Raw genomic sequence first — 27500 nt, 5'->3', positions numbered from 1 at the left:
CTCGGCTCTCTTTCGCTAAACACTCTAAAACTCTCTCTCTCTTCTCTAAACGCTCCCTCTCATCTCTCCTCTCCTAAACCCTCTCTCTCTTTCGCTCTCTAAACTCTCTCTCGCTCTCGCTCTCTAAACTCTCTCTCGCTCTCGCTCTCTAAACTCTCTCTCTCTAAACTCTCTCTCTCTCTCTCAGCTCTTAAACTAAACGCTCTCTCTCTCTCTCTCTCTCTCGCTCTCGCTCTCTAAACTCTCTCTCTCTCCATCTCTCTAAACTCGGCACTCTCGCTCTAAACCTCAACTCTCTCTCTCTCGCTCCGAAACTCTCTCTCTCTACGCTCTCTCGCTATACCTCTCTCTCCACCTCTCTCATCTAAACTCATCTCTAAACCTCGCTCTCTCTAAACTCTCTCTCTCTCACTCTCCTCTAAACTCTCTCTGCCACTCGGCTCTCTAAATCTCTCTAAACTCTCTCTTCTCTCTCTAAACTCTCTCTCTCTCTCGCTCTCTAAACTCTCTCTCTCTCTCGCTCTCTAAACTCTCTCTCTCTCTCTCTCGCTCTCTAAACTCTCTCTCTCTCGCTCTCTAAACTCTCTCTCTCCTCTCTCGCTCTCTAAACTCTCTCTCTCTCGCTCTCTAAACTCTCTCTCTCTCGCTCTCTAAACTCTCTCTCTCTCTCTAAACTCTCTCTCTCTTGCTCTCTAAACTCTCTCCTAAACTCTCTCCTCTACTCATCCCTCTCTTTCTCTCTCTCCGCTCTCTAACTCCCCTCTCTAAAAACTCCCTAACACTCTCTCTCCTAACTCCCCTCTCTCTCTCTCTCTATACTCACTCTCCCTCGCTCTCGAAACTCTTCTCGCTCACCCTCTCTCTCTCTCTCTCTCTCTCTCCCTCTCTCTCTCTCTCTCTCCCTCTCTCTCTCTCTCCCCCCTCTCTCTCTCTCTCTCTCTCCTCTCCCTACCTCTCTCTCTCTCTCTCTCCTCCCCCCTCTCTTTCTCTCTCTCCCTTATAAACTCTCCTCCTTGCTCTCTCCTCTCTCCTCTTACCCTCTCTCTCCCCTCCTCTCTCTCTCTCCCTCTCTCCCTCTCTCTCCTCCACTTCCTCCTCCCTCTCTCTCTCTCTCTCTCTCTCTCTCCCTCTCCTTACTCTCTCTCTCTCCTCCTCCTCTCTCTCTCTCTCTCTCCCCTCCTCTCCCCCCTTTTCTCTCTCCCTCTCTCTCTCTCTCTCTCTCTCTCTCTCTCCTCTCTCCCCTTCTCTCTCCCTCTCTCTCTCTCTCTCTCTCTCTCTCTCTCTCTCTCTCTCTCTCTCTCTCTCTCTCTCCTCTCTCATTCCTCTCTCTCTCTCTCTCCCCTCCTCTCCCTATCTCTCTCTCTGTCTTTCTCTCTCATCCTCTCCCTCTTTCTCTCTCTCTCTTTCTCTCTCTTCCTCTCTATCTCTCTTTCTCTCTTCCTCTCCCTCTATCTCTCTCTCCTCTTCTCCCTCTCTCTCTCTCCTCCTCTCCCTCTATCTCTTTTTCCTCCTCTCCCTCTATCTCTTTCTCCTCCTCTCCCTCTATCTCTCTCCCCCCCTCTCTCTCTCTCTCTTCTCCCCCTCTCTCCCTCTCTCTCTCTCTCCTCCTCCTCCCCCCCTCTCTCTCTCCTCCCTCCTCTCTCTCTCTCTCTCTCTCATCTCTAAACTCTTCCTCTCTCTCTCTCCTCTCTCTCTCTCTCTCTCTACCTTCTCTCCCTCCTTCTCTTCTCTCTCTCTCCTCCCTTCTCTTTCTCTCCCTCTCTTCTCTTCCTCCTTCTCTCCCTTCTTCTCCCTCCCTCTCTTTTCATTCTTCCTCTCTCTCTTTCCTTTTCTCTCTCTTTTTCCTTCTTCCTTCTTCTCTCCTTCTCTACCTCTCTCTCTTATTTCTTTTTCTCCTCTCTCTCGCTCTCTCTCTCTCTCTCCTCTTCTCTTCCTCTTCTTCTCTCTCTCCCTCTTCTCTTCTTTCCATTTCTCCCCCTCTTTCTCCCACTCCTTCTCTCCTCGCTCCCCTCTCTCTCTCTCTCTCTCTCTCTCTCTCTCTTCTTTCTTCTCGTTCTCCCTATCTCTCTCTTTTACTCCCCTCCTTTCCTTCTCCCAATCATACACCTTTTCCAAACACCTTTAAAAAAAATCAATCTTTCTAATAATGACATTTCCTGTGATAAACAGAGCGAAATACACATGTAAAAGTTAATCAATTACAAAAAAATGACATTTACATATTGATTTCCGATATGCACTACCCATTATATGTTGCCTGTAGTTATTATTAAGGAATGTGTTATTATATCATTGTACATTGTTCACTATTAAATTCCTCCTCCTGCGATTTCACGTTTCCGATTAAATTAATTGTAAAATTATGCAACGATTCAATTCAAAGGTGTGGAATGATCGAGAATGGCAGTGTATAAAATTGCATGCATGCGGAAATATAAGTAATAATCAATCTTATTTATTGTCTACTTTGCATGGTAATTCATAATCTAAATGTTCATCATAAGGATTTTGATTAAAAAAAATAAATCGTAACTTTATACTCACTCTCTCTATTTGAACTCCAAGCCAATGGCTGGAAAATAAGTATTTCCTCATCGATATGTTATAGTCACATCAAATAACACTTGCCCGTCCCTTTCCACTGCACGGATCGACACTTACAGCATCAACAGAAATTATAATCTTCATTGCTAGCACTATCACTCAAGGGCAATGACCAAAAGGGCAAAAGACCTCGCCATTCAATTCGTAAACATGTAAACGTCACAAAGTTTCTCTGTAAACTGTCGCAACATATTCCAGGAACCTGCCATTCCCTACCTCCCTTTGCGCCCTTCAACTCTTCTAAAAAATGTAAAACAATACACAATTGGTTAGATGCCTTCATAAATCGTGTTAGTCTATCAACTATGAATTTGTAAAAATACATTGATAGGGAATTTTAGGTTTGATAGGGGAAAAGGATTCATATTCGTTTTTAAAGATCCTGGCGTGCAGGAATGGCTCGCCATTGCTGGTAAAGCAACAAAGTCTATTTAAAAACTGATTCATGGTACGAACTGGATCAGCTCATTAAATGTCCCTTCCAAGGGAGATATTACGATTTATAAATAAATTCTATATTACTTATTAGCAATTACAATAAAAATGAATTAATTGAAAGGCCGCAAAGTAATAATTTAGCGTAAAATTTGACGGAGAAAGTGTTGGAACCCGCGAGCTTCCTGTGACGTCACGCAGTCCGGTGTTGATGCTCATGGCGGCGGAGGAGAGATGGTATTTTACCAAGGAAGAAATCAACAACTCGCCCTCCAGAAGATGCGGGATCGACGCGGAAAAAGAGCTATCGTACCGACAGCAAGGCGCCAATCTGATCCAGGACATGGGCCAGCGGCTGCAAGTGTATCCTTTCGTTAAGAGAGTGTTTTGTGTCTCGCATTTCTCGGCCTTGGGGCATCTCACGTCATCATGTTCAGCGTCAAATTTCCCCTTTCGCGAGATCCGAGGCTAAGTCTCCTCTCGTAGTTTCCTCTCTGGGTCTCGGGGTTTCCATCGGTGTTGGTTTCTTGTGTGAAAGGCGTTGGGCAAGCGAGAAAAGTGTCCGTGAAGTGTGCTGAGCCTATCCCCGTGTCCGAGTCTCGTGTCAGCCATGTTTGCTCACATGATCGTGTCCTCGGAGCAATTTTTTTCCTCCGACACGCAAAAGAAAACCCAAATGCGATCGGTTTCTTTGCCTTTATTTCCCGGCCAGGAGGAGGAACGGTGTGATGGTTTCCTAGAGGGGGTAGGGTGGATTATAACACATGAGTGGTCTACAAACATTTCGTGCGAGGGACTGGCGACCGTGTTGTGTTATGTTGCGTTATTTACACTCATGTGGTGATTTCTGCTCCAAAGTTGTATTGAAAGTTGATGTGTGTCACTAAACTGCTGTATGTGGTTCCATCTTGTGCTCTGTGCTATGCTATATACTATTCTTTGCTATTATGCTATTTTGCTATGCTATGTTGCTGCATTGCTATTTATCTGCAGTTTATCAAAGGTAGTGTATGGGAATCAGAAATCAGGGAAAGTGCTCATTTTGTACAAACCATGTCGTTATTATCTGTGTCGATACCCTTATTTGCGTCTGTTTGCATGAGGTGGTGTAATATGATTTGAGGAAAATTTTTGGAATGTGTAAATGTAGATGTTTGCTTTGAGTTTAGGATTGTGTTGTGAATATGCTATGAGTATAATTTTTCATCCATAAGTATATGTTTAACTGCTCTGTGATGGGACGTCTTATTTGCTTTATTTCTCTTCTGTCGTCAATATAGCAAGTGTATGCAGCTTCACGTGGCTGCACTGAACCGCGCTGAGAGTTTTCCCCCTAAAGTATTCATAGGAAAAGCAGAAAGAGGTTATGTATGAAGAAACATGCATATACAATTGGAATTACAGTATGTATTCATAAATGAAACTATGTACACCATGTAACTGTTACAACTAATTACAAAGTGAATTTACAGATATAACTATGTATAGTGTGAATATACAAACATAATTAGGTACATGTATTTATGGGAAACTACGTGGTGGCATATAAACGTTCCTGTGATGTAAAATCATATTATCCTTCATGGGTTAAAATCTTAAACTTTGCTTAGCTGGGTTAGACTTAAATTCAGCAAGATAGAGCTTGGACATTGCAAGATATTTTTACGAAGATAGAGCTTGTATTGGTTCTTTAATTAACAGTAAGTTGAACTGGTGGTCAACAAGCTTATCATAGCATAATATACTCAAAGGTTTGTTTGCCCTAACCAGTGGGTAAATTGCAGAAGCCATAGCATCGTTGGGCTTAGCAACATGAGCATAAATTCATGACCTTTGATAAGTATTTGTGACCTTACCTTCATTTTCTGGAGTTTACCTCTTTCACTGTATTTGTCACATATGACATTATGACATACTCACTAAAATCACCATTTCTCGAGCAGTTGGCTATGATTAAGACAAATTCAATATTTATTTTGAGTGAAAACCTTTAGTTTCTGAGTTAGCAATCTGCCCTCCCCCCTCCCTCTCCAGCAGGCTTGTGGGACCCGTGGCAAATCAGGACTCGGCTGAGGGGAAGATGCAGAGTACTTGAAGTATGGTATACCTATATAAAATAAACAAGAGTTATGATTACCTTATAGTTTACTCACCCACATAGGCTATTGTGTGCATAGCTATTGCAATTGCCTCCTTGCCTAATAGCTTTATAGTTAAAAGGTCACCAGTCTTTATCCAGAGCTTAAACTTATTCTTAATCTCGCAGTAAACCTCTTACATGCATTGTAGACCCGTTAATGCTAGGACTGATTCATTTGCATGTTGCATTTTGCCAGGGTGTATTCACAGGGCACAACTTGCTATGGGGTTTGCTACCACTAGCTGCAACACAACTCAAAACACTCAGCATAGTTAGTTGTCAGTCTTTTATTTGCCAATTTTACAGACTTTTCATGTGCAGTTATATATTAGTCATTTAACCCATTCATGCCGGGGCGGTTCCAGCTTTGCATGGTCGCAGTGCCAGGGTTTTCCAATGCATAAGCTTAACGCCTCATGATTCTCAGACGCACAAGCCGTGAGCCTGGGCTGCTCGCTCACTCACCCCAAGCGCCGGCCTTGCCCTGATGTCTTGTCCCCAGCGTCTGACACAAAAACCACAAAACGTGTCCGCACGTCAACCGGCGCAAATGGGTTAATGAGGTATATCAGAGTTGAAATAGACTATACATTTACAGGAGTCCAATTTAGCTCTCTCTGTGTAAATGAAGGACTATGTAATGGAATTCAACCTCTTTTACAAATGCACACATACATATATACATACATACATCCATATTAACCTGTTAACGATGGGTGACAAGATATTAATAAGTGGTGGCAGGGCCAGCCAACGAGGACGAGATATTTCGTCGCGGCTATCCTCCTGCTGGCACGCCGGGTGATCGGGCTAATAGCGCTTGGCTGCGGCCAGTGCAGGCGAGAATCCTGAGGTGTTAGGCTTATGCGCTCAAAATATTCCGGCGTTTCAACCATTTAGAGCCAAAATAGCCCCGTCGTTGACTGGTTAATTACATACATATACATATTTATATATATTTATATTTTTATATAAATTCACACACATACACATTTCCACACTGTTGTTACCATGATACCATTGTATGAGGGAAAAAAACAGTGTTAATAATTGCCTCCCTCTAGCAATATTGGAGGGCATATGATGTGACAATGTTACTCTGTCACTCTCTGAATACATACACATCTATATATTTTGAATCTTTGTACACATATATGACCTCCAAGTCTTGTCACCCAGTGAGAAGTTCCATTAAAAAGCTACATCAGCACAGTCATTGTATAGGGCTTAACCTAATAACAATGGGGTGGTTTTGGCTCCACCTGGTGCTATTCGCCCACTCTGGCCGAGGCTGCCCTCTGCACAGGCAATCATCTGACGTGCCAGCTATATAAAAAGCCTTGAGATAATATCATGTGCGCATCAGCTGTTGCTGCCACCACAATGCGTGATATCACATTACTTGGTGTTTACAGGTTAATGTGTTTCCCACACCTGTACCACTACAGGATATGCATACATCATCATCAATACACTAACTGGCTCTAAACTGCATTGCAGAATAAACAACAAGAAACCATCCTTAACTTGGATTGGCCTATCACTCTAAGGGTATTATTCATTAGTTATTGTTTGTAGACAAACTGAACATCACTTTCGTATGATTACAGGATTTAGAATTTTTTCCATTATTTCCTTTCTGTTGTCATTTTAAAAATTTATATAGATAGACACGCTCTTACATGAATTTTGCTTTTGTAATAGTTATGCAGAATTCTGTGTAGCTGTGGTTCTTTAACCCATTAGTGCCGGATGTCATGCCATCACGTCGTTGGAATATTTCACTCTGGTCAGATGATTTCCCATCATGTAATGATCTCTCTCTTTAAATACACATTTTACATAGTTACATATGGATATACTCTAGCACTTGTATTTGTAAGGACATTATTCTTGAGGTCAAAAAAAGAAAAAAAAGCCTCTTTGTATCCTGTTGCATTGGGCAGTGAAAAGCACCTGGAGCCATAGTAAGGCATTGTACTGGGAGAGATCTCACATGTGTAGGTTGCATGCCGTTGTCATCTTCACATCAGGAGCAGCATTTGGCAAATAATCAGCACAAATGGGTTAACTAGGGGGTGAGAACCAGTAGGCGGGCAAGAGTGATTTGCAGGAGGTACATGCCCAGGGAGGATGAGTAGAAAAGTTCTCAAATTTATGTATTATCTTTATAAGTGGGGCATCCAAGTCTAGAAATTTAAACATCTTTAACCCAATCACACTGAATGATATTCTATCACGCCATGGTCTCTCCCCACATATACTTTACATAGTTATATATATATATACACACACATTGTGGTTGTGCCAAGCCTCTGAGAGGCTTAGCACAGCATTAAGCCAGGAGAGATCTCATGTCAGAAAGCTCCATACATGCCTGTTATCTTGCCAGCAGGAGAGGCATTAGGCAAATATACTTACTATCACAAGTGGGTAAAGGGCATAGCTATGATGTTGGCATATGGGGAAAAAATTTAAATTGAATATAATTTTGGATAATAATGATGTACAAGAGGTTAAGATGTTGCTACCCAATAATGACTTCCTACATGAAATTGTGTATTGAAGAAGGAAGTTTTTCTGCCTGTATTTGTTTTTTTGGATTAAGTTTGAGAAATTTTCTCTGAATGTATGTAAGTTCAACTAGTTATTTTAGTTTTCACTATGTGCATTAACTCATTGCTGATGGGGTGCCTAACAACCTAACTGGTCGTTAAGGTGAGTGGTCTACGGCACTCAAAGCACTGGATAAAAATTAGAGGGACGGAAAGTGTTTTCTCCACCCTCCGGGTAATGCAGACTACCCCAAACTATATTTTTCCATAAATACATCATAAGATGTGAGTTTAGGCTGATTCTAGCGCCATTACAGCCATAATACTTTATGACTGTGTGCACGCTTCAACTGTGAGCAGAGCCCAATATTGCGTCATGTACACATTGACACCCATATATTAGGCCTAATTGGTGCTGACATGTATGTCTTGACACCTGTATGCAATGGGTTAAGCTAATTAGAGCATGTTATGCAAAAGTACAATAAATCAGCCATAGGTCATATGGGAAAGTAGTTACGAAGGTCTTGGTGTTAATCCTGGTAGTGTAGAGTTATTTAGTGGATCATTTGTTTACTGTCTTTAAATTTGCAAAAATTACACAACCACAGTTCTTAGTAGATGACTACATTCATTTGTCAGCTTTTAGTTGGCTTTTAGTTAGCTTTTTTTAGTGTTGATACTTGTTCATGTTGTAAATTTTGAAATATGATAATTTTATGAATATCATACCAAATAATGATGGACCCTTATTTGACAATAAATCACCAGGGAGGAATAGAATAATTTGTACAGATAAAATGTTACCAGCAGCACTTAGTCTGTCACTGCAAGTGGGTTTTATTTTTTTGTAGACATTTTAGCATTTCTAACAAGGGAGGTATGGTGAACCTGGTTGAATGGGTGTAATAAAATTCAATCTATGATTGGTTGTGATTTGAAAATTTTTCATATCTTGTATGTAATTTGCAACGGAAGCTTATTTAGCCAAAAATGTGCAGAAAAAAGGGCCTCTTCTAAAGCAAGATGAGCTTTTAGAAACTGACTGCCTACCACTAATAATAAAAGTTATTCTGGATAATTACTTGATATAGTTTTATATGACAATGAGGCTTGCACAATAAAGAGTATCAGTAAATTAATGAATGGTAAAACACTTTTTATATGTGACATTACTGTGACCTGAATTGATTATAATCTTATTTTATATAGAAATATACTTTCTGAAGCTCGTTTGACCTTCATTCTTCAGTGAAAATCAATCCAGTTATGCATTTTTGCTTTACCTGATGTGCCCTTGTTTGGAAAGGAAAGCTATGAGGGCTTTGTGTTGCCTGTTGTTTGGGACATCACAGAGGTCGGCAGTCTGAGGCAGTTTAGCTTCATTTGTAGTATTGTGAAGGTGGTTGTGGTTGTGTTTGTGGTATGACATACATTGATGATGCACGTAGGTGGTTCACCCTTGAATAATTAGATAGTCCAAGCTCTATGGTGACAGAATATACATGAATGATATTTGTTACTCGTTGCCTTCACAGCGTGGCATGGAGGCTATCATAGCTCCTATGCATGTGGTCCTGCAAGCCTTTTGGATGGGGAGGGAGATTTGGAAACTCAAACTCTAGGTTTGCACGGAAAGTTCAAAATGGATTCATTATGATCACACTAAACTCCAATTAAAATTATTTCATAGCTTGCTACCTAGCACCTCCTCCTTATAAGGGTACTGAAACTTGTGATTTTACATTAAGCCTTGCATGTATAGCTCAAGTGCTCTCTCTCTCTCTCTCTCTCTCTCTCTCTCTCTCTCTCTCTCTCTCTCTCTCTCTCTCTCTCTCTCTCTCTCTCTCTCTCTCTCTCTCTCTCTCTCTCCCTCCCTCTCTCTCCCTCTCTCTCCCTCTCTCTCCCTCTCTCTCCCTCTCCCTCCCTCCCTCTCTCCTCTCTCTCTCTCTCTCTCTTTCTCTTTCTCTCTTTCTCTCTTTTTTCATGTTGAGAGAATTTTTGAGGAAACCAATATGCTATGGCAATGTTTAGACAAATTATACTTGTAGTTTAGTCTCCATACTGGAATGCATGCTATATAGTGTATTACAGATTACAGAGGAGGAAATATGAAGTTTGACCGAACATTTTTGTTTTTATAACAAAGTAAAAAAATCTATTGATAACTGTATACATTCCTCCTCACAAAACAGCCAAACTGGCATTGGTACTTTACACTCCCCACACTTGGTCCAAAAGGATCATGCCATCATGTGTTGCCACCCATCTACAATAAGTTGAGGGTAATCCTTCTTGCCTATAAGCATTGGCAATCTCATTGAATTTGTTGGAGGATCATAAACATTGACCAAGTATTTCTGTTTTCTCATCATTTGCTTTTATGTTTATTGTGATGGTCAAAATTTCACCATCTCCAATGTGAATTTCATGTTCATTGAAAAGGCTTTCAGGTGATCTATATTCATTATTCCATCTTTTCCTTGGTTGTATGAAGTTTGGTTTTTGATCTTGTTCATGGGTACTATAAACACAAACAATTTTGTAAGCAGATTCTCCTTATTATGATTTTTCCAAAGAAAATTGAAATTCATTAGGAAAATTATAAAAATATGATAATTGTATGTATAAGGACTGCAGTTGCATAAAATTCAGGGAATGCTCAGAATTTCATGTTTAAAAGATTTATGAGAGATGCCTGTCATATATGTGTGCTATATGGTTAAACTATATCCCTTTTGTATATTCTATGGATGTTATTTGCAATATGGGTGTGTGGAAATTAAATTTAATTGCAGTTCATCATAAAATTTTGTTGAATTGTTCTTCCTATGTTTCCCATAAATATTGCTGTACCTAATTGCCTATGCATGCATCATGGGGAAAATTTATTAGTTAAAAGATAAGGAGATATTTCTACAATTTTGAATGTTGGATATTGAGTTTAGTATATACAGTAAATGTATTTTTCCAAAGTTGTCCCTAGCATTACAAAACCAGTGCTACATAATCAGTACATGTACATTGTAGCAAAACTGCCAATAACAAGATCATCAATTTGTTTTTATGTTCATTAGTTAATTAGTTCTGTTAGAAACACATGGAAGTCATGTCAGAGATATAGAAATATATAATATGTCAGAGCTTGATTTATATTATGAATTCTTACATACATGATTTTTAACAATTTGTGTGTAATTGATATACGCAGACTCATGCAACCTTGGGTGTTTTAGAATGTGATGTAAACTCAAACAGGCATCTATTGCATATATTGCTTATAAATGGAGTTATTTCACTTGTGTTATGAAGACACTCCTGGGCACAGTTTGGGATATTTTTGTAGGTTTTGATACACTTAACTCCTTAACCCATTTGCACTGGACTATCATGTCATGGGAATATTTTACGTCCTATCACATTATGATCTCACCCTCTAAATATACGTTTTACATAGTCATGTGTATGTGTATATTCATTGCACTTGCATTTGTATTGACACATGACTTAAAAACACACACACACACACACACACACACATCTCAGCATCCCAAAGAATCGGGCCGGTGTAGAGTGCTTTGAGAGGCACAGTGCGGCATAGCACCAGGCGTGTGCTTGTTATCTTCATGTTAGGAGCAGCATAAGGCAAATGATTGGCCTGGTGTTTTGTAGGGCCAACACCTTTTGTGATCGGGTGCGTAGCAGCGGGCTACCACTTCAGCAGATGAATAGCCTGCAAAATTAAGCCTGTGCATGTCAGAACTGCCCCATCATTAACAGGTTAACTTGCTGATAGCATATTGTGGTTTTGTTTTATAAATTTTTCTTACACATTGTTAACTCCAAAAGAACTTAGCCTGTGTATCCAATTCCTTGTTTTCAAAGGAAAAGTTTTTATCTTTTAACCCTTTCCCGACGGGTGCACTTTCTACGCGAAGTCCCATATGCCGGGCGATTGCAATATTGCATTGAAATCGTCACTATCGCATGACGCCCCGGCACGGGAGTTTTTGGCTGTGTCACACGGGTGTGACGCACCGTCGTCATTGGGTTAACTATTATTATTTGGTTTATCGTTGTCTATAGCAATAGTGATAATGGTAATGTTAACCTGTTGCGGAAGAGGGATAGATTTGCTTGCCCAGTCTCCAGGATGGGTTTTATTTCAGAGCAAGACAGCTTGAAGCATCATAATTTGAATCTTTCCACTCTCTTTCAGTCACTCATTATAAGATTAGAGCCATTTTTGTGATTTGTTTTTTGTGTGTTTTATTGTGTTTAGAGACTTATATATGCCATATGACAGGCTCTATCAAGGCTACAGTTGACTAAAATTGTAATATATGATACATATCAGCTCATTATTTTCTTTATACTAAATATGGTAGAAGAATTGCTATCTTATGGGAGGGCAAAAAACAACTTTATATAATCACTAACAATGAAGATAACATGAAGAGGAAGGGAAGAGGAAGGAAACCTGTGCTTATGACTGTGAGTGCCACATTAAAAGGCATCCCTGTTGGCACAGGAGCACATTTTGGACACTGGTTATGGTTTGAATCAACTTCTTTGTCTCGTTCTGCCTGCACATCCTTCGTCTGCAGTACTTTAAAGCAAGAGGTCGTCAACTTGCTGTATGCCATCGCTCTCTATAGTGCTTGCTAGAGACCATAGATTGGTGCCATTCAAGGCTCTCTCTTACTGGTGCTAGAAGAAAGTGGTGCCATCTAGGTTTTGGAAGTTATGTTTACTCAATATTACAATAATTATAGTATTTATGACTGCAATTGCCATCATCACCCATTCCTTACTCATAGCACAATGATCCAAAATCCCCGAACATCATGTGCGCCATGACGCCTGTCGTCAGGCCAAAGCTCCTGTGTCATGTATGTCATGATACCCGTTATCAATGAGTTAATAGTGAAAATGATAAGAAACAGGAACTTTCAATGAAAATTTTAGTCTTATAATAAATAGGTGGTATGTGGGACTACCGATTGACTCCTTAGGTTAACCCATTGGAGCCAGTTGATGTGATGACACGTTTTGTGGTTTTTGCGTCAGATGCCCGGGACGAGCTATGAGGGCAAGCCGCGCACTCGGGTTGAGTGAGCAGGCATGCGTTCGAGAACCCCGGTATTGCAACCGTGCAAAGCCAGAACTGCCCCGGCGTGAATGAGTTAATAGAGGCTTAAAGAGTATTTTTAGTGTAAAATTACTTTGTGATGTTTGTGTTAATATATATATATATAGATAGATATATATTAATATATATATATATATAATATATATATATATAATATTAATATATATATATATTATATATATAATATATAATATATATATATATATATATATATATTATATAATATACACATATATATTTATATTTTTATATATTTATATATATTTCAGAATTTTAAAATATGAAAGTTAATGTATTACATAAAGGAATAGTCGTTTCTCTCTCTCTTTCAGTTATTATATTAAAGTTAACCCATTCCCGCCGGCACTGTTCTGTCTTTGCATGGCTGCAATGCCGGGGCTCTCGAACGCATAGGCCTAAATCAATTATATGATTGACGCCGCATGCCGGCAGCCGGCACTATGCATATTTCATAATTGCCGTCTGTGACTGGCGGTATCGGGTTAATAATAAATATTGTGTATATATATGTAGGCCTGTCTGAATGATATCTTGAATTATCATTTTCAGAAATTTTCTCCAGTTTTATGTATAAGCACTACTGTAGTTTCAGCCTTAGTTTGGCAAAGAGATAGAGAAAGAAAGAGGAGAAGAGGGTTTGGTGATATGAAGTCCAATCTTAGTCATTCCTCCTCTGACATTATCACCAGTTTTACTACATAATTGTGATATCACTACTGAAGCAGTGCAGAGTTTTCAAAGAGGAGTTCGCATCACTGTCATTAGTAAAATGTGGCTGGGAATATTTTATATTCGGCACATTAATCTCGTTTTCAAGTCTTAAGCTAATGAAATTTTGTTTGGTGTTGTAAATCGGTTCACCATAGGCAAATATGATAAATAGGCGCAGGCCATTAGAGGTGATAGTATTTCATTGGAGAATTCACCATTTTTATTTAAAACAATAGTGTTATTAACTTTATATTTTATATGTTATATATTTTTCAGTTTTATAAGTACAACAGTTTCCATGTAAGTTTTTCTTCTTCCTCCCCCCCCCCCCCCCTTTCTCTCTCTCTCTCTCTCTCTCTCTCTCTCTCTATTTCCATTTTCTTTCATTCATACATTATAAAAACAGAAGATTTGAAGGGTTTCTCTCTCCCCATGGTTTTTCCTTAACAAGCAACTCAGTAACCAATTGGCTATCAACACAGCCATCGTTTACATGCACCGCTTCTACATGTATCATCCCTTCACCCGTTTTCATCGCAACTCCATCGCACCGGCTGCCCTCTTCCTCGCTGCCAAAGTCGAGGAGCAACCCAGAAAGTTGGAACATGTCATCAAAGTGGCCTACCACTGCCTGTTCCGTGACCATCCGCCTCTGGACACGCAGTCGGAGGTGAGTACTTTTTAGGAAGCATTTCTGAGATGGGTGAATGGGTTAAGAAATGGGGGTTGGGGATGATGGGATGAATTTCCGAGTGGGGAACTTATCTTCTTTTGAGATGGATGAATAGGGAAAGCATTGGGGATGGGGAGGACTTTTAGCAGTTGAGGTCAGTAATAGTTTCCCTTTTTCCTCTTTTCTTCTCTGGGGAAAAGGAGTGAAGCCATATTTTATTGTCAATGTTGTTACCTTTTTCTTTTTTCCATAAAAAAGTAAGAAGTTGTAATAGGTCTTTGAATAGTAGATTACTAACTATTGACAAATTTTGTGTAGGTGTTCCAGTATCCCCCCTCACCTACCCTCTTCTTCATTGTCTTTCTATTTTTTATCCCCTTCTTAGTATGTGTATGACCCTACTCATGAAGCGACATAATTATGGCTACATATGTCTTTCTAGAGGATAAAACTTTATCTTTAGTCATTATTTATTAAGAAGTGCAGTTATTAATAAAAAATGTAATTATTTCCTCCACTGCCTTCCAAATGATAACTGAAGGAAAGAATGCTTGGCTATATCATGTGGCAGAATTCAGGCAAGGAGGAGAAGGTTACCACATTCCTACCGTTCTTGTATTTATTATACTGCTCCCTTCTCTCTGCTGCTTTTACAATTATTTCTCTTTCTAACAGACTTACTTACTGGTCCTATTTCTTCCCCTTGATTCATACAGGCGTATTTGGAACGAGCACAGGAGCTGGTCGTGAATGAGAACATTTTGCTACAGACCCTGGGCTTTGATGTTGCCATAGACCATCCACACACACACGTGGTCAAGTGCTGCCAACTCGTCCGCGGTGAGTACCTCCAAAAGAAATTAGGTAGGACCACTACGGCACATATAGACCCTGATAACCTTAGTGGGATCTCTCTCAGAGATGGTTTTTCATGACTGATGTTAAATATTGGGTCTAGTGTGTACGTTTTTTTTTCTGTTCTGTGTCTGTGTCCTCACATGCACACATTAATCATTATTATGTATTATTACTATCACATGTGATTATACAGTTGTCATATTGATGTCATTGAATATTATTGAAACAAAATTTGTTGCCCTTGGTGTATATATTACATTTCAATGAGTTGATATACAAAAGTGGTTGATGAGTACAAAGTTCAAGATTATCATGGAGAGGTAGATCCTCATATCTGCCTCACATGATTGTTGTTGAAACTTTTGCCCTTGTATTTATTATAAAAGGTGACCTTTTATGTAGTGATTATTGTATGATTCATACAATTGTTATTTTGAAATATTGAAATTATATGTAATTTGTTATGCTTTGTATATAGATTGAAATCATGCATGAACTTTTGATCCATAATATGTTGGGGAGAAACCTGTACATAAATGGCAAAGTTAAGGAAAAGTAATGTTCTGATAGAAATTTCTGAAGGTTGGGCTACCAGCAGTTATGGATAAAGGATTGTGTTATTATCTGCATAAGCCAGTGTTAAAAACTTACCAAAAGTTTTAGCACCATAAAGTTGCCCTATGGAAGTGAATAGAGAAAATATAGATTAGATATGGATAACAATTTTGTATGATTTTGTAAAGATTTTCAGACAATGTATTGTGTGCTAAAGAATTTTTTTGAAAGGATCACACTTTGATTTTGCAAGACTCATGAGTAGTAGACCTGTGAAGTATATACTGGAAGATTAACAGAGGTAAGGACTCCACCCATTGGTGTCAGTGACTTTGCAGGTCGCGGAACAAGATGCCTGGCAAGTAAGTACCCAGTAGAAGATAAATACAAACTAAGAAAAAAAAAAAAAAAAAGATCAAGGAGTTGCTGGCAAGGCAACACATGTTTGCCAAACCAAAGTTTAAGCTGCAACACTGTTCTAAATCGTTTTGTCTTTTCTTTTCCCGGTGGTTGGCTGCCCTGGTGGGGCGGTCGGCTGCGGGTCACCCACTACCTGGGCTGTGGTGCTCCTCTCCTGGCGTGCGCCCCAACAACAGCCACCAAAGATTTGGCCCAAACCTCGTATTTCATGGCTACCAGCAGGTTATTATCACTGGCTGACTGTTTGTCACTACTGCCAGTAGCAAGTTTCAGTGGGCCTCTCCTGTAGACACTGTCCATTAATGAGGTGGCAAATCACCAGCTGTGCTTCATTGTATCTGCTCCTTCTCTCCATTATAATCATTGTCGTCAGTTTTTACCTCTCCCAGCGCAAGGGTCTTTGGGTTCCCTACCAAACTATCTCCCTTTCTTTTTCAGTTCCTGTTTTTTTATTTTCCAATTTTATGTCCCCCCCCCCTCCCCATCAGAGAGTTTGTTCCACTCTTTCCCAAGTGATAATTAAGAATGGTAGTTTAATTAAATACTGGTAAATTAGTTTGTTACATAGAAATAATAGCAGTGACAAATTAAATGAATGCATCTCTGTGTTAGTTCACACTTAGAAATTAGCCATGATAGAAAAGAGAAACAAAGTATATATATCAATGTCAGTTACTTTACTCCTGCTCTTGTATAGGATTTTTAAAAACAAACGAACATACCTTACTATTTCATCTCTAGGATTGAAACCTTGGTATAGTAGCTCTATGTTCAAAATATTGAAAGAACAAGTCATCTATGACTGGCTTTAGTTGCAAGTATTATATCATGAGGTTATGTACTTTTGTAATGATTTTAGTTGCTTTACTTTTTGTAAGTAAAATTAGTTGTATATATTGCATAAAGCATTAACGGTCATGCTTAGACAATTTGTTTAAAAAAAAAAAAAAAAAAATCTATACTACTTAAAAAGACATGCTCAGTTTTGCCATTCATATTTCAAACAAGTATGTTAGTAGCACAAAGGAGGTCTGGCAAAAAAAAAAAAAAGAGAATTAAAGGGTCTGTTCTAAATGAAAACCTGACAAGTAAACCAAAAGAGGTAAGGGATGCACAGAATCCATTGTGTTGCCAATGGAGAACTTAGAGCTGTCCTTCATAGAAGTCCATTTCTCCCCTTACTTCCATTCCCATTCTCTCATTCACACACTCTGCCTCCTCGCTATAGGTGATTCTGCTGGACCAGTAGTAGTTCATGTAGAGTATTCTCTAGTTGCATGGCAGACTTTGAAGAGTTTACTTTGGCAGATAATGTATCAGACATATTTCAGTGTTATTAAACAGATAAAACAGTAGTTGCTGGGAAGTTTTTGTTTTTGTTTTTTTTATTTATATATACCCCTGCATTCTTGTTTTGCTTAGGCATATTTCATTTTAAGAATGGCCAAGAGTGAGGAATGTAGCAATTCTTTCTTGTACCATCAGTGGACTTGACATGGTAATATGTCTGTACATGGAAAATTTGCATGATGCCAGATGTTGCGTCAGAATTGCATGGGAGTATTACATGTCTGCTGGAAAGTGTAGCTGTTATTAGGGGAAATTAATATATATATATTTCAGATAGTGGAGAATGGTTCACTGCATGTTTATCAAAGATGAAACGAGTATGAGGTTTAGTTGAGAACAAGGGTTGATATTCTGCCTTGTGAATAAGTCCTTGTTTTATTATTATATATTTATAAATTCATGTATCTTCCTTGATATACTATTGGTCAGTATAGTATATTGTTAACTAATTTGTTTAATGTGCATGCCAATATAATGTGTATTTTTATTTACAACTTTTATTTTATGTTTATTTTATCTCCATGCCCTTTCGTTACTCTAACACACTCCTCCAACTATCTAAATACAACACGGAAACAGAATGACCTTGCAACAAGAAGGGAGACGGTAACAACATGGGTAGAGAGGGATATGCACAGTGTCAAACAATGGTTTACCTGGACAGACCTTGTGGAAGGGAAACAAGTGAAGAGGGAAAGGAAGGGCCCACTGTACCTTGCTCCTGGTGGCACTGGGCTAGCTAGTGCTCCGCTCCTCTCTCTCTCTTTCTCTTTCTCTCAGTCACTCCCATCTCCCTGTCTCTCGCGCTCTCTCTTGCTCTGCCCCATGTTGTGCAAGCAACAGAAGGCTACTCTCAACTATTGGGCACAATAGATGTGGGTGTTCCTTTTGTTATCTTATTATTATTTTTGTTTTTGGTTTTGTTTTTTTATCTTAAAAGTAAATTCAGAGAGAGTGGATGTGCAGCTGCCCTATGGCTGATGAGTATTCAACAGTGCAAAGGCCTGCTCACTGCTCGTTTCCCCCTTGCAGTGCGAGCTTTAAGCCTAGTGGGAATCATCGCTGAAGAGCTATGGGCATTCATAACCATGCAAAAGTCTTTTAGATAAGGACAGAAGTTGAATGGCAAAAGCCTTGAGTGTTTCTATAAAAATGAGTCTTTTTTTTTATGGTTACTTGTTTGTTGATTTTTTGTGAGTGCATGTAGCAGACAAGGCCTTAAATATCATGAAGGGAATGTCAGTTTTGTGGCATTTTTCAAGATAAAATGATCATTAGAGAGTCATGGATAGTGATTTTAGGGGGAAACCTTAATTTGCTTTAGCATGTAAACTTTTAGAATTCATAAATATCTATACTTAGACTACAGTAAGATGATCTGAATCTTATATTCATAGATATTGGGTGCTAACAATTTTAGCTTATATTGCATGACAATTACAGGATTATACATATGAAGAGGGTTACAGTTTTGCATGGGTGTCGTGCTCAAAATGGACAGCCTTCCGATGGTTCCCATTCATAAGAATGCTCAAATGTCAGTGCGAGAGTGTGGGTACAAGTCCCAAAGGGCTGGAGGGTCATTGGAGGTCAGGTCACATGTGAATATTTACCTCAATGTCAAATTCTGGTCAACTCTATATACACCTCTTTTCTTCTAGGTTTGTCACGCATTATGTGGCGTGAGGATGAAATTTTTTGCCTGTTGTTGTTGCTACCTTGACACACCTCTGGTTGCAGGACCTCTTCTCTCAGCTACTGGACTTTTGGGGATAACAAAGATTGCTCATATAAAATCAAGACAGCTCATGGGCCTAATTTTATCACTTACCATCTGCTGTCCCTGCTGCCATTGATTGCTGGTTCTCTTTCTCTCCCCCAGTCTTCACATGACCACGATGTGTCTACAGTACAAACCCACGGTGGTGGCATGTGTATGTATATACATAGTCTGCACTTGGAGTCATTATGAGGTAATTAATCTAATGTTTTGTTTTTTGTGTTAGTTCATTTATGTAGAAGGCATTAGACATTCCATTTTGGGTTTCACTTTGGAAAGGAAAGAAATTACCCAGTGAATACTTTTCATTGAAGGGATAAGATGTAAGTGTTGCAGAGGTATTAAGATCGATATTCCAGAGTAAGCAAAGAAGGAAGATAGTATTCCGTGCTGGAGTATTCCAGCATCACTCTTTATATTTAATCAATGTTACTTTGGCATCATTTCTTACTAACTCTTACCCAGGCTCTTTGGATAATGCTCACCTTCACCTCCCTTTCATTACCCTATTCCCCCTCCCCAGATCCAGCGGGCGACAGAAGGCAAGGACTGGTTCTGGTACGTGGATAAGTCAGTGACACTAGAGCTCCTGGAGACGCTGACGGCCGAGTTCCTGGCTATTCTGGACAAGTGCCCCAACCGGCTGAAGAAGATCATGAACTCCTCTCAGCACACGGACGACCGGAGCAAGAGCAGTCAGGGCAGCTCATCGTCCTCATCACTCTCTTCATCACGGGCTGTAACAGGAGGTTCATCATCATCTGTTTCATCATCCAGGAGTCATGATCATAACTCTCATAATAAATCAGGTGTGTGTCTGCCTTTTTTTGTCCTTTTTTTTTTTTTTCATGGTGTCAGCAGATATTGAAAACTGAAGTACAATTTGCTGTCCTTCTCTGGTCGCAAGAAGAGTTTAGGTGTAGTTCCTGTACCTTTTGATGTATATACATGGTATATAGTATGAATGAACTTTTCAAATTCAAATCATCTAGAAGAGTTATCTAATACATTGAAGATTTTGGAATCCCCATTACAGTTCACATTGTGGTACATCTATTCTCAGCGTAATTGCTGTATTCGCTTTCTTGAACTGATTCATTCAATTTTATTTTTGACATAGTTCAGTTTTAATGAGCAGGAAAAACATATTGTATGATATTTATTAATGCTATATATTTTGATATTGACATTTTAGTTTTTAGTTTTTAGTTTTTTTTCAGGTGTTTGAAATTCAGTATATAGTACCATTATATATAGTCCTTCAAATTCTAGTTTAGTGAGGAAGAGAGAATTAGAATGTGTGAAATTTGTTGTTCATCTGTTGTACAGAACTAATGGCATCTGATATTTTTCCTTTACTATACTTTATATGGTAATGATTTTTTCCAGTTATTCATTTATACTCACTGTATGTAATGACTAATTATCTTTCATTGACTGCCTGCTGGTGCTGAAGTACCAACTCACAGGACATGATATCTTTCCCACAGTACTGTTATAATTTGAATCTTGTGAATTTAGTTTTAACTAATGGACTTTCCTTATCTTTTGAATTATAGTAATTAGTGATAGCCCTAATTGTTGCATTCTCCAAATTTTTTCGATCTTTTTCTTTCTTTCTTTCTTTATCCAAGTACCCTTCTGCATTGCAGGCGTCAAAGTGCCCCAGTCTCAGCCTCACCAGCACCCTCAACCCCCCAAGCTGAACCTTAAGGAATATAATGAGAAGCGGGAGAAGGAACGGCGGGAACGGGAGAAGATGCGCGACAGGGATGTGGTGGACCCACGCGAGGGCCGGCAGTTCACACTGGTGTCGACCTCGCATTCCTCGCAGTCGGCTCCCCCCTCCACTGTCGCCACCATCGCCTCATCACACTCGCTGCACACAGTCCTGCCCAGTTCCCGGAGCAAGAGCAGCAAGGGCAGCAGTGGGCGCAGCAGCCACCCGGAGCACGCCAAGGCCTCGGCTGTGCACGGCACCAACCACAAGACACATGGCCATGGCACCAACCAGGGGCCCCGGGGAGAGGCCCAACCCCCCCTGGAGGCGCTGCGGGTGGGCACGGCCGATGCCCGGCAGGACCAGAGGAGAGATATTAGTGCACGTAGTGATAGTGATCGCTTTGACAAAAGCAACAGGACTAGTAGCAGTGTCGTGGACGGCAGATTGCTGGGACACGAGACAAAACCTAGTGTATCGGACATTAGACAGCATCATGTAGTAGATATTAAGCACTCTAGACAGTCTTTAGATGCCTCAGTGTTAGAAAGAAAAAGTGAAATAAAACATGAACAAAGAATGGCAGAACGCAAACCTCCTGAGCCAAAGTTAGAGCAAGTGAAAGTAAAGACAGAAATAAAATCCGATATAAAGACAGAAATTAAAGAAGAGAAAACGTCAGACACTAAATCCGAAGCAAAGGAGTACAACACAATTTTCCATAATAGTGACATGTCTGATTTTACTCTTAATGACTTTTTGAGTGATAATAATTTCCTGAACCTAAATGATGGGCCCCCAGATGAGCTGTTCGATAATTCTGATAGTGAGACGAAGCCTGATGTCTCAGCCATACTGGAAGACAAGAACTTGTTACCACAACCAGCTCACCAGAAGAGCAAGTCCCCTGGTGCGTGTCAGCAGCAGCAGCAGCAGCCGGTGCAGCAGGCTCAGCACCAGCAGCATCATACCAGCAGTATTAACACTGCTGGGGTTGTGAGCAATGCCAGTAGCAACGGTGAACAGCGGGTCAGTGACAGTGCAGCAACAGCACCCAACTACCACAATCCTCGATACCACAGTGCCACCAACGGGTCAGTACCTCCGCCACAGCCGGCTCAGACAACTCCCCAGCACACCTCTAAGAGCTCCTCTAGCAGCAAGAGGTCAAGGGAGAGTGAGAGACGGAACAGTGAACGAGGCGAGGCAGAGCTGGTGCCGATGGTCACGAAGCTGGAGGATACCAAGTATCGCACGGCTCTCAGCGACCCAGCGACTCCCATCAAAGTGCGTGCCGAAGCGCAGAACCTGGCCATGGCAAATGCAACCTCAAAACCTGCTGCTGCAACGCACAGTGCTCCTGCACCAGCAGTTCCTGAACCTGTACAGAAGAACCCAAGCGAGCACGTGCTGCGCATGAAGCTTCCGCGACCTGATCACTTGAAGGAGTCTCAGCCTGACCCCGCCACTGTCCTCATGGTTGGGGCTGTGGCAGGCACAGAACACAAGAAACACAAGCATGACCATCCTCATCACAAGCACAAGGAGAAGAAGAAGCATAAGCATAAGGACAAGGATAAGCACAAGGATAGGGAACACAAGGAACACAAAGAACACAAGAAGGAGAAAAAGCACAAAAAGCACAAGGACAAGGACAAGGAGCGGGACCGGAGCCGAGGTGGAGAGGACGGCGCCAGTGCTCCCATCAAGATCACCATAACAAAGGACAAGGTCCTCTACACGCCAGAAGCAGGCTCTGTGCCCCTGAGGACACACTCCACCACGGCGACGCCAGTGGCTCCACCCATAAACACCACCAGTGCTAATACAACTCCCAGCATCCCAAAGTTCAAGATCCAAAAGTCTCGCCTCAAGCAGAAGGACTTGTTTGGAGGCACGTCATCCACTTCTCCCGAGAGCAGTCCTGCTGGTGACCTGGCTCGAGACACTCCTACTACCTCTCTCAAGATCAAGATCAGCCGGGACCGCCTGCGTCCCGACAAGGAATCCAAGAAAAGGGACCGGGACCGCAGCCCTGGGGACATCCAGGCATCCAAGGTCCCGCGCAACGGCAGTGAGGCTCGGTCCACCCACGCATCCCCTCAGGTGGGTGCTGGTCACTCTAGGCATCAGGATGTCAGAGGTAATGCTCATCATCGCCAGTATTCCCAACAACAGCAGCAGGCGCAGCAGCAGCCACCTCCACCAATGCCACCACATGCAAAGATGCCCATGCATCTCCAGGGGTCCCAGGCCCAATACCCCAGAGCCCCTCCCCCTCCCTCAGCTGGTGTGGTGCCCATGATTCAGCCCGGCCCTTACGCTTACCAGCAGTTCTACCCCCAATATTCCATCCCTCCACCCAATTTCAGCTACCCTCCCCCACCTTACCACCCCCCTCCTCCTCCTGGCCCCCATGCACCCCCAATGCCTTATATGCAAGCGCCACCACCCGCGTACATGACCGGGCATCCCCCTCTGCCACATTCTACTGCTTCATCCAATCCCCCCCTCCCAGCAGAGCCTCCCCCTCCCACCCCACCCCCTCCTCCCCCTGAGTGATAATTTATAGGTTCTTATACCCCCCTTCCCCTTTTAGTAGCAGATGATATTCTCAATTGATTTTCAATATTTTAGGGAGAGATCTCTATAGAATATCACATAAAATTATTATGTAGATGCAATAAAGTCTGTTGATTTATTAATATTGTTATAGGATTGTGTTGGCAAGAAGTGCATAATGCATATAAAATTATTTATTTTGCATTAATGACCTATTTGCTTATTTTATAGTATAATATATATTTCATATATTAGCTGCATTCCATTTTTTTCACACAGATATTAACTCAGGTGTCAATTTATAAACACTTCACAGTGTTGAGATTATTTTTAGTAATATGTATATATGTACACAAACATACACATATATATGTATAATGTCTTTGCTTGTTATTTGTATGTAAGTGTTTATATTTTTATAAATGCATTCTTTTTTTTCTGTAGACATCTTCCAAGGTAAATTTAGTCTTCTTATTCATATGTTGTTACACTGGTGTTTCCTTGCATGTTGTGTGCTTCCTTGTTACTTAAACTTGTAGTCTTTGAACTCTCTTTTTTATTGGTTTTGCCATGCCTTCAGAATGATGATAATAAAAATGTGAAAGAAATCAAACAACTTTACACCTGTAGAAAAGAGAAGAAAACTATATATATATAAACATTTGCACATAACATTTCATTAGATTTTTATGTATACTAGTTGTCTCTTGTCTCCTTGAATGTGGAGTACTAATATAAAGCTGTTTTCCTGTGGGTTTCTGAGTGGTGTTTGGATGCTTTGCAGGTACCCATAAAGGACTTGGATCCCAGTAGGTGGAGCTCTCAGAGGCAGTAGTACTGGCAAAACAGTTGTAGGCAACTGACCTGACATGACCTAGCCTCCCTGACCCAACATGAGCTGGTGTTGTGTTAAAAAAAGAATAAATAAAATATATAAAAAAATACACAAAAATGACCTTGGCCACAAGGCACAGATATTTCATTGACAGGCAGTTGTTTTGCACTGTCCACAGGACATTGATTATCAATGATTGTTTACATATTTTTTTATGATGATCATCAATATGATTACTTACCATTATTGCTACTACTGTTATTTTTATTATTACTTTGTTATTATTATTATTATTATTATTATTATTATTATTATTATGATTATGATTATTGTAGGGGCTTATAGGTTATTAGAAGTATACATGGATTCTTACTGACCATTGCAAGATACCTTAAATGAGTATGCCAATTAACATTTGTTCAAAAGCGATCCAGTTGGCGAGAGGAGAGAGCGAGAGAGTGAGTGGTGTATCCCAGCTCGGTAGGGGTCAGGTGTGCCATAGGGGCTGTGCTGGTGGTGGGTGCAGGTGGTTTGGGCACGGCTCACAACACACTTACATAGGTGTAGTGTATTTCTGCTGTCTGCTTTGTCGGGTTTGGTCTCTATCGCCAGCTCGCACACAGGGAAGTCCTTCGTAACTTTCATGTCTGCACAGTCTCTTCCTTTCGTCTTTTTTTTTTTGTTTGTTTTCTTCTACTTCTGCTGCTACTGCTCCTCTTTCCCTTTCTCTTTCTCTTTTTTCCCCACTTCATTTTTGCTTTTCTACTCTTCACTACCCCCTTCCCCTCTTCCCTCTCCGCTTACCCAATCCTCCCTCCCCCTCTTTCTCACTCTTTTGCTTTTCTCTCTTTCTCTTTCTTTAGCACATTTACGGGTCAATTGGCAGGCTGTTGTGAGTTTTTCTTTTTTAAGCTTAGCATTCCATGACTAGTCAGGTCACAGTGTTAACACCCCCCAGAGTAAGGATCCCCTCCGACCCACCCCTCCCCCTCCCCCCTCCCTGACCCTTCGGCTAATCCATCCTTAACCCCTGTTCTCTTTGGCATTTTTATCTTTTTATTTATTTTATTTTTATTTATTTTTATTTTTTTCATTATGCTTTCATCCTATCCCACGTCTTTCTCTCTCACTCTCTTCCTCACTGCTTACCAATACTTCGATTATTGTATTCATTATAATTGTTATTATTATTTATTATTATTGTTATTATTCTGCCCCATTCCCTTTCCTCCTCTCTCCCTCACTCCCTACCCCTCTTCCTCCCTCTCGCCTACCCCCTACATCCCCACTCACTCTCCACCCAGCCACCACAACCAGCTTGAGTAACATGGGGTTTTAAAACAAAACAAAAAAATCAATAAAGAGAAAGAAAAAAAAACAAAAAAGTGCATGGCCATGCCGGGTCAGTGTGGCAGTGTGTCAGTGTCTGGGTGCGCCTCGGCTTGCCAGTACACGGGAGAGCCCCTAAGGAGAGCCCCTAAGGAGAGCCCCTAAGGAGAGCCTTGGGCCGCTGCAGACGTCGCTGTCGCCGCCGCCGCCGCCGCCGCCGCCGCCGCCGTCCGCCACCCGCTGCCGTCGTCGCTGTCGCTGTCGTCGTCGTGCTCTGCGGCTGCGGCTGCCCATCCCACCCCCCCCTCCACCTCCCTCCTCTTCCCGCCCCTCAACCCTCTGCGTGTGGTGGGAGGACTAACTAGGCACTCACTACACAGGTCATCTGGTCATCGGCTGTGATGCGTCACCGCCACGGCCCCCCTCCCCCCCTTTGCCCCCATCTCGCCGCCGCTGGGCTGTGGTTGTGACAACTTTCACCTCAAACAATTATGATCACCTTCACATAGATTTGTCTCGCCCTCCCATCGTCCTGCCCTCCCCCACCCCAACTCACTCATACGCACACACACACACACACATACACAGACACATACACTAAGAGACAGGCAGGCAGACAGACCTGCAGACACATGAACACGTAAACCGATATATATATATATATATATATATATATATATATATATATATATATATATATATATATATATATATATATATATATATATATATATATATATATATATATATATATATATATATATATATATATATATATATATATATATATATATATATATATATATATATATATATATATATATATATATATATATATATATATATATATATATATATATATATATATATATATATATATATATATATATATATATATATATATATATATATATATATATATATATATATATATATATATATATATATATATATATATATATATATATATATATATATATATATATATATATATATATATATATATATATATATATATATATATATATATATATATATATATATATATATATATATATATATATATATATATATATATATATATATATATATATATATATATATATATATATATATATATATATATATATATATATATATATATATATATATATATATATATATATATATATATATATATATATATATATATATATATATATATATATATATATATATATATATATATATATATATATATATATATATATATATATATATATATATATATATATATATATATATATATATATATATATATATATATATATATATATATATATATATATATATATATATATATATATATATATATATATATATATATATATATATATATATATATATATATATATATATATATATATATATATATATATATATATATATATATATATATATATATATATATATATATATATATATATATATATATATATATATATATATATATATATATATATATATATATATATATATATATATATATATATATATATATATATATATATATATATATATATATATATATATATATATATATATATATATATATATATATATATATATATATATATATATATATATATATATATATATATATATATATATATATATATATATATATATATATATATATATATATATACATATATATACATATACATATATATATATACATATATATATATATATACATATACATATATATATATATATATATATATATATATATATATATATATATATATATATATATAT

The 27500-nt window shown here is 39.4% G+C and overlaps 2 protein-coding genes across 10 annotated transcripts in view; one reads left to right on the top strand and one right to left on the bottom strand.

Moving 5' to 3' along the window:
• The window catches only part of dgt1 (KAT8 regulatory NSL complex subunit dim gamma-tubulin 1), a 27483-nt gene extending 24695 nt beyond the window's left edge, over nucleotides 1–2788 (bottom strand). For 2 of the 5 annotated variants that reach the window (XM_086531717.1, XM_086531718.1), the window contains exon 1: nucleotides 2662–2788. In XM_086531717.1, coding sequence (XP_086387843.1) covers nucleotides 2662–2666 — 5 coding nt within the window. In that variant the 5' untranslated portion in view covers nucleotides 2667–2788. Of the gene's footprint in view, nucleotides 1–2544 lie in introns of all 5 variants that reach the window. The other 3 variants (XM_043038274.2, XM_086531720.1, XM_086531719.1) reach the window with 3 other exon arrangements.
• A 426-nt stretch (nucleotides 2789–3214) lies between these two features.
• On the top strand, nucleotides 3215–26281 carry LOC122268042 (uncharacterized). 5 transcript variants are annotated; one of them, XM_043038279.2, is made up of 8 exons: nucleotides 3224–3402; nucleotides 14078–14288; nucleotides 15008–15131; nucleotides 16301–16346; nucleotides 19357–19447; nucleotides 19778–20063; nucleotides 20907–23080; nucleotides 24321–26281. In XM_043038279.2, the coding sequence occupies exons 1-8, from the start codon at nucleotides 3251–3253 to the stop codon at nucleotides 24369–24371; spliced, it is 3135 nt and encodes a 1044-aa protein (XP_042894213.1). In that variant the 5' UTR covers nucleotides 3224–3250; the 3' UTR covers nucleotides 24372–26281. The 5 variants fall into 5 exon arrangements, with proteins under 5 accessions (XP_042894210.1, XP_042894209.1, XP_042894213.1 ...); XM_043038277.2 differs by having other exon boundaries at nucleotides 15008–15155; XM_043038276.2 differs by lacking the exon at nucleotides 24321–26281 and having other exon boundaries at nucleotides 3215–3402; nucleotides 20907–24148.
• The last annotated feature ends 1219 nt before the right edge of the window (nucleotides 26282–27500 follow it).

The sequence above is a fragment of the Penaeus japonicus genome, unplaced genomic scaffold (genome assembly GCF_977035675.1).
Source record: "Penaeus japonicus unplaced genomic scaffold, GWHDUDI00000001_assembly GWHDUDI00000036, whole genome shotgun sequence".
In the NCBI taxonomy this organism is placed as follows: domain Eukaryota; kingdom Metazoa; phylum Arthropoda; class Malacostraca; order Decapoda; family Penaeidae; genus Penaeus; species Penaeus japonicus.
This window is presented reverse-complemented; position numbering and strand designations above follow the sequence as displayed.